Source organism: Sylvia atricapilla, chromosome 4 (assembly GCF_009819655.1).
Source record: "Sylvia atricapilla isolate bSylAtr1 chromosome 4, bSylAtr1.pri, whole genome shotgun sequence".
In the NCBI taxonomy this organism is placed as follows: Eukaryota; Metazoa; Chordata; class Aves; order Passeriformes; family Sylviidae; genus Sylvia; species Sylvia atricapilla.
Window position 1 is genome coordinate 36,783,762 of NC_089143.1, and position 16,877 is coordinate 36,800,638.

A 16,877-nucleotide genomic window follows, 5' to 3' on the forward strand; every position below is an offset into this window, starting at 1 on the left:
ATTGAAAAGACTAAGCTACAAAAGAAAAAATATACTATGAAAAGCAACATAGGTAAGGCATAAAACACTTTCTTGCCCCATAATTTTAATTTGATGTTTATTTTTAAATTATACAGTGGCCCCTTTTTCCCCCTTTTGATTTACAGAGGCATTTTAGTCTTTCTAAACAATCATGTTCTTGTCTTCTGGATTGTTAAAGAAAATTCCCTCTGTGCTACATGGTTATTATTTGCACAGTTTCATTGCCCCACTCTCTAATTTGGAGATTGTACAAGTGAAAAGATGGGTATGCAGGCTGCAGCAGTACAAGGTACTGCATTACAGAAAAGTATGTGCACATTTTTCCTTTTCCACAACAGAACCAAGAAAACACTAGAAAGATAAAATAACTCGAGTGTTTTCTCATCTGCCAGGGAATCCTCAGGTTTCTACCTGAACGACAGAAATTGTGGACACACTAGGTCAATGCCTGTCTGTGGCAGAAGGTGTAGAAACCATACTGCTTCTCTCCTTTGCATTTCAGCATTACAAAAATTGTCAGCTGCTCAGGCTGTGGTTTTCATTCTGCAGATGGGAGACTCAAGCTATTGTGTCTGTCTGAAGCAAGACATGACACACAGCTGCAAAGATCAGAATACCTGCACTCTTCAGCTCCTGACCCACGCAGGGTGAAAGGGCAGTAGTAACTGTACAGCTGCTGCTGACATACAGAAACTAGAATAAAAGTGATAGCTGAACACCTATAGGCTTCAGCAAGGACTAGTAGGATTGAGACATGCACTAGAGTGCTGAGCTGAAATGTTATTCTTTTCCAAAATTCAGGCTAAGAAGAATAAACCTATAACTCCCCAGAGAGAGATTCCTTCTGAATGACAGGTAGGGCAGTCCAAGGGGCAGACACATTGCAAAGCAGCTCAGAAGTACATTGAATAAAATCCTGCTTTCTTGGAGCTCCAGCACAAATTTAGCCTTGAAATGAATCACAGCTCATTTCTGAAGCTAATATATTTAGTGCATAATGTAGAAAAATTTGTTCTAACCTCAAGCCAAAACCATATTCGTTAGCTCTGTCATATCTTCCCCTTGCTGTGTTACTGGGAATTTAGGGCACAATTCAAATGCCTGTCATGCTCTTAGGAGCAGTAATGTGCAGGCAGCCTGTCCTGGAGGCAAACTGATGGGAAGCCTAACAGAAGAATAGTGGAATAACCCTACTCTACATGACTGTAGTTCTTGCTTCAACTGAAGACCTAAAGAACTGATGGGCTTGCTGACCAAATCCAATGTTACTTTTGGACCTGTACCTTACTAAAAATTAAAGAAATGAGAATGGAATTGAGATAAATCACTGGGACTAAAATAAAAATAAATTCTGCAGTTGAACTAAACTCTTTCACAAAAAAGCCAGATACTCTGCTCAGTTGTTTCATGCTGTACACATGTCTGTTTATTGTACACGAGGAAAAGAGTTTTAATATACCTGTAGGTGTTTTTAAATGACACAAGGAAAGCACAGCCTTCCTGTAATAAAACAGAATTAATAGAAAATTTACAGGATATATTGATATTCAGCTGGCTCACAAGATTCCTCATGGCTTGGAAAGGTATGCGTGCTGCTAAAGGTGGATGGACAAAGCAAATAAAATAGTGAGAGCAGATGAGATAAAGGAATTATGCTGGAATTGCCAAAACAATGAGGTTCAAAGGTGTAGAGTCTCTAAAGGAGCAGGGGAGCTGCTTGCCTTGAATAACGTGTTTCTGTAATAAGGTTATCCTTGGAGAAGAGATGTTAGACACTTCAATAATTCTTCAAGACAAACTTGTTGGATGTTCACTGTCTTGTCTATGAGATAATGGGCTTTTAATGTCTACTACTGATACTGAATTAGCTGTAATAAAATCCTCCTACTCTTAGCATGCAACTGATATAAGTATCTTGGTTCTAATAAGTTCTATGGAGTAGTGTAGACTGATGTGGATTGAATGGATCTCTATTTATTTAAGGCAGGCTTTAGTCCTTTAGTCCTATACTTTCAAAATTGGATGAATGAAAAGTTGATATTTATTATTAAAGGTAGTGTAAAAAAAACCAAACCCAAACATACCCAAAACAGACCCAAAAGTCTAATTCTTTCTTTCAGGAACTTCATGAGTGTTGATAACAACTTCTTAACAATATTTTTGAAAAGATAACTTTTTTCTGGGAAAGATGAGTCAGACCAAGGGAAAAGCTTGGGTTTTTTTTTCAAGACATTGTAGATACCCTTTTTTACTTAGATATATTTCAGCAGGATCACATTCTTTTTTCCAGAAATTTTTCCTGAAGCCTGTAATTGAAAAATGCTGAAAATTTTCACTCTAGCTAAACAATTTTCAGTGCTGTCTAAAGGTTAAAATTACTATGTCTTTCTTGTCCACCATCAGTCAGAGTTTTGTATAGATTATACCAACTAAATAAAATACCACTATAATTTAATTTTATTTGGTGTCCAGTTATTCAAAACCCTCCATCAACTATTCCAGGCAAAAGTCCCGAGAAGTACTTTTCATCAAATCCTTATCTCTTCCACTTTCTCCCTCTGTTATTGGGACAGTTTTACTTTCATTTTGTCACACTTATCAACTCTGTTGCACATCATTTTCTAAAATAATATTTCTGCAGACCAAATCCAAGTTTCCTAATTGTTTCAGGCCCTCTCCCCTTCTATTAAATTCTAAATTCTACTTAGTTTCTCTAGTCCGTCATATTCATCTCAGGCAGAGCTCTCAGTCTGCCTGTATATGCTTCATTAGCTAATTACCTGGAATGACTTCAGGCTCCTGAAAACTACTTGTCTCTTTAAAAGAACTGTTTGCACAGAGCCTACACTGCCATGCATTCACACAGTTCTTGAATTTTCCTGATAAATACTCCCCTGGAAACGTTCTCCTCCTGGGATGATGCCTTTGCCATACAATTTGCTGCCTGCTTATACATTTTAGATGTGCAAGACCTCAGACTTTTGATTAAGAGAGAGAGTATTAGTATAACTTAACCAACCCTGTAACTCCTTAGCACCACTGTCCAAACATAACAAGGTTTTCTTTTCTATCCTTTCTTTATAGTTCTATGATGATACCACTTAGATTTTGTATAATTAGTGTTATCTTTATAGAATTAAGTAAGAGCAAGTACTGCACAGGAGCCAGACAAAAAGAAATACATTTCTAACTGCCGTCGTCTTCAGCCACAGAAGCTGGTGTTTGTCCCATAAAACACAATTTAACACCTCTACTTCCTTTCCCAACTTTGATTCATGCCCTGCAAACCCAAACTCTAGTACACTGCATTTCAGATTTCAGATTTACTGGTTGACTTTAGTTTAGGTTGGCCTGGTCCTGAAGACCATGCTAGATTATAGCCTCCATTGTTTACAGCTATTCATGTAGAATAAAAGGTTCACTTTTTGCACCAGTGAGCTGCATCCTCATTAACTACCTAGGTTAGTGACTGTCCTTTTTTCAACAATAAAATTTATCCACTAGGAATTCTCTACATAACACTGTACTTCCCAGTCACTGGTAATAAAAATATCTGGTAACAATTTATAAGAGTCACCAGCACCACCTCATAGTCAAAAAAGGAAAACTTGTGGTTTAATTAGAGGCTAAATAGCATGTTGGGTTGTGGTTAATCCCTTATAGGCCCTAAAGAGAAATGTCTTGTTCTTTATAAATGCTACATACTTCAGTACAGCCCTTACAAGTTGCATAATATGTCTAACAATATAACAAACACATCCAGCACAAGTTTGTACAGGTAACCACACATCCATTCAGAAATAAGCCTTCACATCTCAGGACCACACTTCACTTCTCCATCTGCACAGTGATAACCATGTAATGGAACACAACTTCTCAGATTTTTTTATCTCATACATCATTTGAAAAATACACACAGTGTATTTCTAATCTTCAAAGACAGACCAGTATCAGCAACAGGCCTTTAGACTTTTAGTTAAATTTCTGTTTCCAAATGACTTTTTTTTTTTAATTCTTTTAAAGATAATGCACATTTAATCAGGTAGCAAGTAGCCAAGAACCAAATGCTCAGGTGGACTTCAAGTTTAGTATTTCTAGAACAGGACAGGGACAGTTATTACAAATAATCAGCAGAGGTCCCAAAATTAGTATGCCAGGGGTCTGTATTTTAGGCACACTGCATATATAACACCACATATCTAAACTGTAATAGTTTAGATACTATGTAAATAAATACTACAGTATGGTAACGACTCCTTGTTTAAAAGAGTGATTTCTATAGAAATGTCTTTTTCACCTTATGCACAATGCACACAATGTCATGAACATTCTGAGCGTTAAGCACTCAGAATACTTCAGGATTCAGCTGGTCCTCTTCATAAAATTAATTGAAGAAAGATATTTTCTTTTGATTTTATTCAAGCTGATGTAATTTAACATACTAACGGAAACATTATACTATTTTAAATTTATTTGGTATAACACAAACTCACATTTCCATTAAGTTCTTTATATTTAAAGACACTTTTCATTTATGCCTATGACCTTGACTTATAAAACTGAGGTTATGCTTTTGAATGCTAATGCTATATTTGGACATTTAAACTGTAAAATAGACAAAAATTAATTACTACAGCAGCATTTTAATATGATGCTATTATTTGTACTCTATTGCATTATAGAAGAATTAGTGAGCAGAGCAGGAAATCAAAATTAAAGCATGCATTAGAGATGAATGAACCTGATTTAGTGAAATACATTTTGACACAGCAGTTGTTTCTTGCCAGTTCAATGAGTTTTACTCAGGGAATACCACTTCTGGCCATAATCTACATGCTTCAAGTGGTAATCTGCTTTACACACAACTGCTTCTTGTCTTAATTCATGCAAATTTTAATAAGATACATACCTCTGATTTTTCACAGTTTATGACATATAATAGTGAATTTTAACTGTGTTTATGGAATATCATGCAATCAATAAGAAAAGAAAGTGTTTTCTTGTACATTTGATATATGCTTGAGCAATGTCTGATCTTAAGTACTTATTTAAAAGGATATGGTGGTCTCATTTTTGTCATATTCATCCAGCCTCAAAAAAAGTGCCAAGTAAATCAACAATCATCCTGGGATCCTGTGAATACCCTGTTTAAAAGTTCTCCCCAAAAGAAAGACCAAGACTTTAGAAGGAAGAAGAAGTGTTCAAAATATTTTTACATTTATAAACACTAATTCCTGGCTCCTAGATAGATCAGAAAAGATAAAATGCATCTCAGTTTTTAGGTCAGCAGATGAGGTCACTGAATGCCATTTATAGGTGTATTAAAAGAGTAAAGAAGTCACTAAGTATAATGGGGTAAGATTTATGTACACACAGCAAAGAGGTGACTTTTTTTGCTGAAACTCAAAATACCAGTAATTTTGGGCAGACAGTTACTCTTAGAAGGTTCTGAACAATATACTTTAAATAGTAATTTATTACTAAAAGATTAAAGGAATTTCTGGTTCTCAACCGGCTATTTTCAACAGTTTATTCATATTGGACTAAAGGAGAAAGGAAATATTGCAAAGAAAATGAAAGCTATATAAATTAGATGGAAAAAAATCTCCTTTGGCCTTCTGGTTCCTTCTAAGGAACTTCTAAACTTGTATAAGAATAGGAAATCTTTTTATTTCCAGTTGTAATAACCAGATAAAATTTATTTAGAAAGAAAATTAGAATGAAATGTCTGGGAAAGTTAACAGATCACATGTATTCAGAAGAAACAGGAATATTTTCCCCAGTGATATCCCATGCAAATATTTATCTGAGAGAGGGAAATAGAAGGAAAAAGTACTTGTCCTTTGCAAAGTCTGCACCTTGATTAGTATGTCTTTTGCTATTATATCTAATCTTATATACATGCATGAGGTATGGATAAGTACAGGAGATTGAATATCAAAGCTGAGTGCTTCTTAATATCATTATATGCCACAGTCAGTTAATATGAGAAGATTATAATCAATTGCTTTCCCATGTGTTCCAGTTTCAGAGAAAAGCAGGTTTTCAATTCAACTAATACTACTGCAGAATTTTTAATTCATTGTTGTCTTTGAACAATTTGCACTTAGCCATTCAAATTGACATAAATCCATAAACATAACTTTGACAATCCACATTTAACCTCAAGTAAAAGCAGGATGAGATCTGAATGTGAAGGGCCTATTTTATCCTTCATGGGTTGGGGGGAGAAAGTTGTTTCCAAACACCCAAGAGATTTGGATATTTAGCTAATTTAAATGCTTTTGTTGAAACCATTAATAGACTATCTAATCATTAAGATTTAAAAGAGTTTCTTAAAATAGCATTTTGTCTCTTTCAATTCAGTATGATATAGAATGGCAGATAACAATCTGTGATTAATAGGTACAAGCAGGTAATACTCTGTATTACCTCCTTTTTATAACATTTATTAAAATACTGTAATTTGATATGCTACTGCTTTTCACAGTTTGCAGCTGACTTAGAGTTTATTTGGGTTTTTTCTTTGTTTTAGTTGGATACACAATGAATGATCTCATTTTTGAGTGGCAAGAAAAGGGAGCGGTTCAAGTAGCAGAAGGTCTCACTCTGCCACAGTTTCTGTTGAAAGAAGAAAAGGATTTATGTTACTGCACCAAGCATTACAATACAGGTAGGAAAGTGATTAAAACTGAAAAGACATTTATTTATTGTTATCATAAATGTCACAGTTGGAGTATATTTTTGTATATTTTAAATATTCTCACTGAATTCAGAAGAGGGTTAAAACATACAGGTGCATTGTGCAAGGTAATGAAGTCTTAAAAAACTGGCAAACAAACCAAAACTACCTAAAGACTGAAAAAACTTCAATTTTAGGTACCTTAAGAAAATACAGAGTTGAAATAATTCAGAAACTGTTCAATTAGGAGGTTTACTTTTTCAGTAGGTGCCATGACCGCACTTACAATGTGGGATCTGAAGCACTACTGAAATCCACTAATCATAGCCTGGCTCAGTCAGCTAAAAGGGACATCGGGTTGCCAAGACAAGTTATCCCTTAGTTCATACAGGAAGGGGGCAATGTGAATGAGCTGAAAAGATTCTTTGTGTGCAATAGCCAGGTGTACAAACTAGACACGAGCATGCAGTGATAGGAGAAGGATGAATGGATTCAAACTCAAATAGAGTAAGTGTAGATCTCAAGAAGAAATTCTCTGCTGTGAGGGTGGTGAGGCCCTGGAACAGGTTGCCCAGTGAAGTTGTGGCTGCCCCATCCCTGGAAGTGTTCAAGGCAAGGTTGATTTGGGCTCTGAGCATCCTGGTCTAACGAAAGGTGTCCCTGCCCATGGCAGGGGTGTTGGAACTAGGTGATCTTTAGGGTCTCTCAATTCAAGTCATTCTATAATTCTCTAATTCTATGATTCTATGATACTGAATTGAAGCCCTCGTTGAACTGAGATATTTAGCTCGTCTCTGGGATTATTTGAAAAAGGAGGGGATTAACATTAATAATATAGTTATTATACTTTTGTTTTTAATTGTGAAAAACTATATGAATAACTGAATGATCACAAGCACGGTAATCTTGAAAAGAAAAGCTTAAGAATGTGCAGTTTATATATTCTCTTGAGAAAAGAAAAAGCTAAACTCTTCCATTCTAATCTATATATCTTTTACTTTTTGCTCTCCAGTATGATTAAACATATCTTAAAATTTAAGATTAGAATTATTCATTTGGATTCTACTGAAATGTCAGGGAAAGAAAATTAAATAGGTGGTTATCATAAGGAATGCCTTGCTACAATCAAAATTAAGAAGGAATGCTTTCCAACACTGAGTTTTATCACAGCTACAGTGGTGCCCTAAGAGAAAGGAAAGTTCACTCATAATTTCCATTTAGAGTAGGAAGATACTGATAGAGATATTTTGAACTATTTCTAAAATAAATTGGAAATACTTAACATGCACTTTCATTATACAAATACTAATATCTGGATAATTCTTAAAAACCTTCTAATATTTGTGATACATATCCTCTAGCAGAGGATTTTTTTCATTCAGACATTTTTTTGTTAATGATAAGATAGAAATTCCTATTATTACTTTTTTCCTTTCTACCACAATCCTTATGAGAAATAAGAAAATTCTATTTTCATTCTTTTGTACCATCTCCTTCAAGATACCCATGCAACTTACCCTTTCTTTTTAGGATTCTCCTGCTTTTGCGCTATTTTAATGAGTGTGTGTAGTTGTATTCAATACCCTGTATATGATATTAACTAATGAGAAATCATGGTACAGAGTTCTCTGCTCTTTTTTCTAAAGTTCATTTGCATAAAATGATGCATCAAAAACCGCTGAGAAATTAAGACATTATAGTGATGCTTAGCCTGATACTGAATGGAAACCTGGTTTAAAATTTCACAATTTCCAGTGATTTTCAAATACTCCATCTGAAGCAAAGTTATAGTCTTACTCATTTGTTCTGAGAACTTACATTATAATGGTCAGAATTTAAGCCTTGTGATTTTGACTAGAAGTTCATTTTTTCAATATTTTGAAGACACGGCATTTTTCTTCACAACCTATGTCTCCAGCCTATTTAACTTGGTATAAATTTTTATCTAAGGAAAAATACGAAAATATGCTACACCTAGGCCCACTATATTAGGTTACATGGGGTCAATTTAATATATTGTTTTTTCACTGTGGCCCTAACCTGAGTGGAGAAGTAGGAGCAAAAGATGTTATTAAGAGCATGTGAGGCCTCATGGTTCTCAAGACATAGCTATGGGTGTGCTTCTCTCCAAGTAATTCTGTCACATATGGGTGAGAGAAAGGGTTTACTGCAGTAAGTCTAGAGGACAGTGTGGCCAATCAGCAGCCTGTTGTATTCTGTATTGCTTTGGCCAAATGGCATTTCTGTGACCAAGCATGCTCTAAGATGTGAGTGAAACTCACAGCCCTGGAAAGGTGAAACTCACTCCTGTACTGAAAAAGTAATTGGACCATTTAACTTGTTCACAAAAAAAAAAAAAAAAAAAAAAAAAAAAAAAAAAAAAAAAAAAATCAAGGCATTTGATAACACAGAAAAGTTGGAAGCCTGGATGCAGAGATGTCAGCAAAAAATGAAGTAACTGCACAGCTGTGGGACCTGCCTGTGTTGGGCAGGGAGGAAAAAATGTGATACTGATGCTGACCATCAGGTGGAAGGGTATGTCCTCACCAGAGGAAGTAGCAGAGTGGCCTGCTCTGAGTTACAGCACCAAAATTACAGGTACAAAACTTTGTCAGGGCAAATCAGAAAGAAAAGGTCCATGAAGGACTACATTTATTGTGATAGTCTCCTCTTTGAGATAACAGTATTTTGCCCACAGTTGTTGTAATTTTTTAATTCAAATCTTTCATATGAAGCAAATTTAAGCAGATTAGAAGGGTTTTGTTTCTAGGAGAGTAAGAATTCCTTTTATTTCTTTGTTACAATCAATATTAATATTATAGTTTGTAGTTTAAAATCCTATAAACATTATATTAAAAGACAACAGCACCTATTTTCTCTATGTTTTTTGATCAGTAATGTGCTTTCTTAAGGCTTCTGCAATGAGATACTGCAGGCAGATATGCCTTCAGGATACTCCACAAGAACCAAAATTTACAAAAAGCAATTTTTAAAACATGATGTGAAGTCTATTTCTTTGGTCTATGGCAGATTGGATAAAATGAATTCTTAAAATAATGCTAAGCAACTGCAGCTGGTATGCAGTAAGTGACCAAAGAAAAGTTTTCAAATTAAATTCAGTTACAACACAGGATGGAAAGCTCTTCTGAGACACCCTGTAAAACAGGAAAAAAAAATATCCCAAAATTCTCCCTGTGAAGCAAATTAACATGAAGCTTCAGGACAGTATGTGGAAACTCATCAGTGCCTGTCTCATCAGTGTTTCATGCCCAATTGAAAATGGTTCACTGTAACCAGAGCTCAAAAAATAAACTGTCTAAATATAGAGACATAACAGTTTCAGCAACAGTACAGCAAAATGGCTCATCAGCTCTTGTGTTCTAAAGTGACACAACAGCATTTCTGACAATTTTCATGTTTTGCATCCACAGGCATATCTGCAGTGACCAATTTGGAAAGTGAAGTAGAATCATAACAACCAGAAAAATCTCACATGAACCATATACATTACAAGGATGGTCTTGCTTTGGAATTCCTATGTGACATTAATTGCTTCCTTGGGCAACACCTAAATTTTATTTCAATCACAGATAATTTCAATCACCACTGCAAAAAGCCCCATGTACAGTAGCATGAATTTATACATAATAGCATTGGCTAACGGGCACAAATGAGTCTTGGCTTTACTCCTGCATCATGGATAATGCTTTACACCTGCACTGGAGTGATGCTGCTCAGAATTGTCTTAGGTCTAATAAGGCCTTTTGGGTCAGAGAATTGGATGTAGTGGTCCTGGAAATAGTGGAGCTATGACTGCTACACTCACCACCAGAACTGATAGATTCTGTATTGTGACCATTCCTGATAATTGTGATCTTGATGAACAGCATTTTTCTTAGCTCTACACTCCCCCTCTGGCTTCCTAATATGCACATCCTAAACACAATTTTTTCTCACTATCTCATCTGTTCTCCCATAGTCAAAAAGGTTGCTTAACAACCTTTAAGAGATTGTGGCCCTTCTAAGTCTCATCTTCAACCAACCTAGTGCCTTATATTCAGCCATTTTGCTTCCAGCTTGATGACAGTGATTAAAAGAGACATAACATCAATGTCTTACTCTGACAACAATTCAAACCCTTTCTTGTGTTAACAAACACCCAAACCACTCTTTCTGAGACTATAGGAGTAATTTTTAAAACATGTCTTTTCAATTCCCTCAGGTTTTTTTCCATAGACCATTTCTCCAAAACGGAGGTTTGTACTTTTTATCTAGGAGATAGTCTATGGGTGTGAAATCTCTGAAGCTGCTCATTCCTTAGCTGAAAAAGCAGAAATTATGAACTCTTTGGAAAACAGAGTCTATGGCAGGCTGAAGATATGATCAACCCTAGATGCACAAAATGTCACTGTCTGACTCCAACAAGGCTTTTTTCTCAAGGGCAAAGATGCCACAATTGTCAGCTCTGCATTGATCAAAATTTGAGCATTCTACTTTAAAGATTCAATGAATAGAAATTCATCATCTGTCCTGGAAGTGGAAACATTACATCTAAATATGTCTCTTCAGTTTATACTTCTCCCCTCTCTGCCCCTGCTAACACAGTGCAGCACATGACAAGTCTTTCACATCACAAGACTTCTGTTCAGCTTGATATCTCTCAGGCTTCCAAGCCTGGGAGACCTGCTGCCTACCCAGTTCACCCCTAGCTTGTATCAGGGTAGGGAGCTATTACATCCTCATCAGACATCTGTGCATTTATTTGCCTTTGTCATGATGTTTTGCTGGGTTCTCCAGCTTACAAATGTCCTGCTCAGTGCAGCTCGGTTCTCCGTTCTGAGAGACATGAGAACTGCAAATGTAAATTTATCAAGCTGAAAAAAAAATAGTTTCTATTTTCCATATTTATTTTCAACTGTCTTTTACTGCAGTCATTATCAGTGTTACACCAATGTCAAGTTTACCACCTGCTTGAGTATTTTTTTTCCAAAAGAAAGCTATGTAAACACACTTCCTTCTCATCCAGGAATTTTTGTAGTCAAAGAGAGATGTCAGCCTCAGCACTGACTTCTTCCAATATACTGCTGATATCCAGACTGTGACTTGAAAGAAAAACTAGATGGTACTACATTCCTAGAGTAATTTCATGAATTTTGGTGTTAGATATATAGACAAGTGCCATGTAAAAGAAAATTTGTCCAGTTCTATATGTTACACACTGGAAAATCATTATTTCTATTCAGGCTATATGAAGATAGATATGGTGTTTTATCTATCTTATGATGAAGAAAAAAAATAGTACCTTTATAAGCAAAATACACTCAAATTGCAATTTATATTTAAGTGCAAATTGGAAAGTTTCTAGAGACTGCACTTACCAAGTGCTTTTTTATTATCCTGAGTTCTTAGAAAGGTATGAAAATAATTTCAGCTAAATTTACTTATATGTAATCAGGTACAATTTTATAGGTAAAATCTCTTGAAATAATGAGCTTTGCATACACATCATTCATGAATTTTATTTTTTGTTTAAAATATTTTATCACTGGAAGGCAAAGGAATAGAAAGTATTTAGCTGCATTTCAGTAATAAGTAAAGCAGAAAGTGTCACGTTCTTGGAATGTGTCATGAACTATCCTCATTGTAGGTTGGGCTGCAACAGATATTTCTTTTGAGTAAGTATTTGTCCTTGTAGAGAGGGTAGATAGGAATACTCAAGAGCATTGCAGTGACAACCATTTAGTAAGAACTTGTGAACCTAAGGTATTAAACTTTAGAAAGCAGTCAAAAGCATAAGATGCAGTAGCCATATTACATCAATCTATACAAAATCCCTTTCCTGAGTCCACCTATTTTTTCATTTTGAAAGAAAGGTCTTTAACTTTTTGTTGAGAAGAAAGAACTATGATTACTTTTATCTCTGTGAAGAAGAGAGTGTCAGTTGGCTTTTGCAATGTGTTATCTTTTCCACGTAAGAGGACAAAGTCTGATTTTTACATATCTAAAAATGTTAAACACAGCAGAGGTTTAGAATAACACCAAGAGGCAAATACTCTAATGCAGTTTTTAAGCTCATTTTGAACTTAGGATATCTGTCAGGATAAGGGGAGTAGAGCAATTGAGGTGCTTAAGAAATGGCTTTCCAGAAGACAGACAAGTGGGAGAAGCTCTCTATTGTATTAAAAGATCTACACCAGCCATTTAGGTTAAGCATATCCTAGCCACTGAAGTAGTCTTATTCTCCCTCTCTCCTTTCCTGCTGTCTCTAAGGTTTTTTCTCTAATCTCATGCTTAACCTTTGTATCTGGCTGTCTTTCAAGAGGAAAAATTAAGTGTTGTTGCAGAGGAACATCATCACAGACCAGTTGCCCCAGGATTCTGTTAGCAAATCTCCATAGCTAGCAATATTTTGATTGCTAGATTGGCTGCTTGTTGGTTATCAGTCACTGGTTAAATCAGAATTGTGTGGTCTACATCCATGCTGACGGATGTATTGGAATCAGAATATGAAATATTTGCTTCCCAGATCCAAGACACATATTCTGCAGAGCACCATAAATTTATTCAGATTTGCTTGACTCAGTTCAATTGTGCTAAGCTTTAAATCATCTCTATTCAGCAAGCATAAGATTCTTATTTTAAGTAAAAAGATTCATATAATCTCATTAAGATGTATAGACTTTTAGCCACAGTCTTCTCTATATCCATAAGATATTTCACAGTAAATCATTTATTAGTGTTATCAATGAGTTACAAGGTCAGACTACCATTTACTATTACCTAGAGTAGTATCAAGAACCTTCAGCAGATAACTCTCCATTCTGCAGGGATTAACAGTTGAACTCTGCATGCTTAGTTCTTTTCTCTTTTGTTTATACTTATTCATTGTATATTTTATTATGGCATTAATTTTTAATTTCATAGTAATTTAATAATTGTTACTCCTTTCTTAATTATTTCTCAGGTGCAAAATTTCCTTGACTCAGACTCCTGAAGTAATTCTCCCTAGTTAAAACTTTCTGTATAGCCTCAGAAACAGCTACTCAGCCTTCCTGGGTATTGTAACATATTTATGACAATGTAGTGGTACAGTAAAAGCTTTCCCCAAAAGACATCTTAAGGGCTGCTAAAAGGAGAAAAATACATTTAAGTCTTACCAACTCTTACCTCTGGGACAGTTTGAGACAGATGAAACTATAAAAGAGGATTCTTTATAGCCTGAATTTACAACTTATTCTTGATTTCTCTTGCACATCCCGTACTACTGACAGTATTTTTTTTAATGGCACAAGGATACTTCTGCCTGCATAGCCCATTTTTAAACAGCACATGCCACAGTCATAAGAGTCTGTGTAGTGTGAAGATGACCTGAAGTAGAAAAATGCTCTTCTTCACTGTTGGCCATGGAAGAAACAACAAAAAATATATGTGATCTAGATTCTGACTCAAAAGAAAAGCAATTTGTGCTTTCTAAGGAAAAGACAAATCATATAGACTGACTACAATTTTATTTTTTCACTAAACCAATCATTTCAGCCTGGAGAGGGCATGGAAATCTTGCCAGTCCAGCAACTCTAAAATTGCTACCAAAGAGACAAAATTTACAAGAGCTTAAAATGCACCATTGCAAGCATATATACTGGTACATTCAATTCACATGCATAGGTACAACACTCATCAAGTCAGCACTTTTGGGGCCTTTCATGGACCTAAATCCCTGGTGAGACTCGACTCACAAACACAAAAATGTAACCTCAGTTCAGGAAAAAGTATTTCTTTTGGGAAGCCCTGCATAGTTTTTCTTTCTTTTGCTTTACAAAAATGAATTGTGTGCACACTTACATTTAGCTTTAGTCTGAAACTACCATCAGGCCTTAATTTGTTGCACAGCCCCAGCAAAGCCACAATACCACAAGGGATTTCTATCCTCCTGCTAGGCACTCTCTGACATTCACAGTGCATATCAAAATGAACTAGATCTTACCTTTCATGCACTGCAAATGCATTATTAGAGCAATGCTCTTGGTTGCTTGTCTATCTCATTCCCCAGCTGAGATGTCTTTATGAGTATCTCTTCTGATCCACTCAAGCATCCAGTCAAATAGATTAAACCACAGCTAACCTGGCTTTGAATTTGAAATGGAATACAGGAAAAGAAAGGAGGCCCACAGCTGGATGCTGCTTCAGGTGGGAAAAAACAGCACAGCCTCTGCTGGCTAGACGTCACATCTGCTGGTGCAAGTGCTTCTTTTTCCACTCAGCTGCATGAGCCAAGGTTGTGCAGGTGGTTCTTATTTTAATCAGGAAGGGCAAAAGCTGACATCAACTCTTTCACCGCTGCAACTGCACTGCTGAGACTGACTTCCACCTGCAGCCTTTCCCCAATACTCAGTAGTGGAGCAACAGCGAAGGGTGTCTAGCTGGGCAGATACGAGTCTTCCTGAGGAGCTACTATATGTTATTTTTTCAGTGCTGTAGTGGAAGAGAAGAACATAGTTGTCTTGATTAGGAAGCACTGGAAATATGCCTGGCAAGTCCATAAACTCTCTGGGTCTATGAAAAAGACAGGACTCTTAAGTCACACATGTAGAGCTATGCAAAGAGTTTTTCTACTTTGAGACACACTCCACATAATTTTTTTTTCCCAATTTATTGTTTGATCTTGAAGTTATAGGTTTTGAGGGGTATTTTCCTTGCCAATGATATTTACAAAAATACTAAAACAAGCAAAAAATGCTTTTGTATAATTCCTCTGACACATCATTATTCAGTTCTAGTTCTGGCCTCTTCATTATCCCTGCTTTTTTCTCTTCGTCCCTGTGGTTACAATATACTCTGTTTGCACCTCTTTTATTAAGAATCTCTTTAATTTTTTAGGATTCTGTTGCTTACAACTATTCTTCTCTTCCTCCTTAGTTCAATTAGATCTGTCAAATTTGCAACCATGTAAATAATCCATATCAGAGCTACTATATTATTTACTGTTCACTGTTTAGAACCACAGAATTTTTGTGCTGAGTGCTCTGTAATAATTCAAGACCACTGGAGTCCTCAGAAAAAAAAACCTCAGATCTCTTTTCCCACATTTTTCTGGATGGGGAAAAAACCAATATACAAACAATAGCTAATGTTTATTCACACTTCACGCATGCATATATTATGCAGTCTGATGCTCCTTAGTTTTCCTTCCTAATTTGTTTTGAAAGGAGAATATGGGATCCTATAAGCAGAAAATGTTGCATGCTGAACAATTCTTACTGATATGATGCCAAATAATAGGCTTTACTTAGACCTAGATTGTGCTGATGCATTTCTGTCACTCCTTACCACCACGATTTACTGTGATGTATGAGACAGAGACTGCTGCTGTCCAAGGCTGCTGAATGATTCCAACAAAGGCCAGTCAGTGCAGAACTTCTGGTTATGTGGGGTGTACAGAGCTGCTTAATGAAAGACTAAATTGCATGGCGATACTTTTGAAGACCGTGGAAGAGAAACATAGGGGGAAACCCTGGCCTTTCCTGAAGTAAACACCAAAATTCCCCTTCACTTTTTTAAACCAGGATTTCATCCCATGACTGAGGCAGAAATTAGTCTTGAAGCTGGGGTAGCAGATGGTTAAGCCAGGATCTGGGACACAGATTTGGGGAGTGTAGATAGGATTCAGAAAACGCTGGCAATTAGGAATGGAACTAATAATTGAGCTTGCAGATATAAAACTCCTGAGATACATAATGTAACCTCAAAATTAAACATCATAACAAAATGACTTTCTAAATTATTTTAGTGCCTTAGCAGAATAAAATTGTGATAAAAGTACATTCATTATGGCATCATAGAAAAATGGCCTGTTAAAAGAACTGTTATAAAAATAATGAAGTTCAGATATTTTATATCTCTAGAATAAAAATATTTGTTTTACTTTATCCAAAGTTCATTTCTGTATGCCCAACACCACTGTCACAGCATAAAACACAATATAATACAATATAATAGTGTAAGATAGGCTTATAAATCCATTACATAATTTTTTAATCTGCTAAGTATCAAATCTTTTTTAATGTGGAAAAATTTTGTATAAAATGGCATTTTGGCAAATAGAAATTGATTAGGAGAATATCTGTCAAAAACAAGGAGAAAACATAACCAAAGTGTTTCACCACTTAAGAAACAT

The 16,877-nt window shown here is 35.7% G+C and overlaps 1 protein-coding gene across 2 annotated transcripts in view; it reads left to right on the forward strand.

The window, feature by feature from the left end:
- Positions 1–16,877, forward strand: part of GLRA3 (glycine receptor alpha 3) — a 76,704-nt gene that overhangs the window by 49,285 nt on the left and 10,542 nt on the right. For both annotated transcript variants that reach the window (XM_066316828.1, XM_066316829.1), the window contains one exon: positions 6,557–6,694. In XM_066316828.1, coding sequence (XP_066172925.1) covers positions 6,557–6,694 — 138 coding nt within the window. The remainder of the gene's footprint in view (positions 1–6,556; positions 6,695–16,877) is intronic.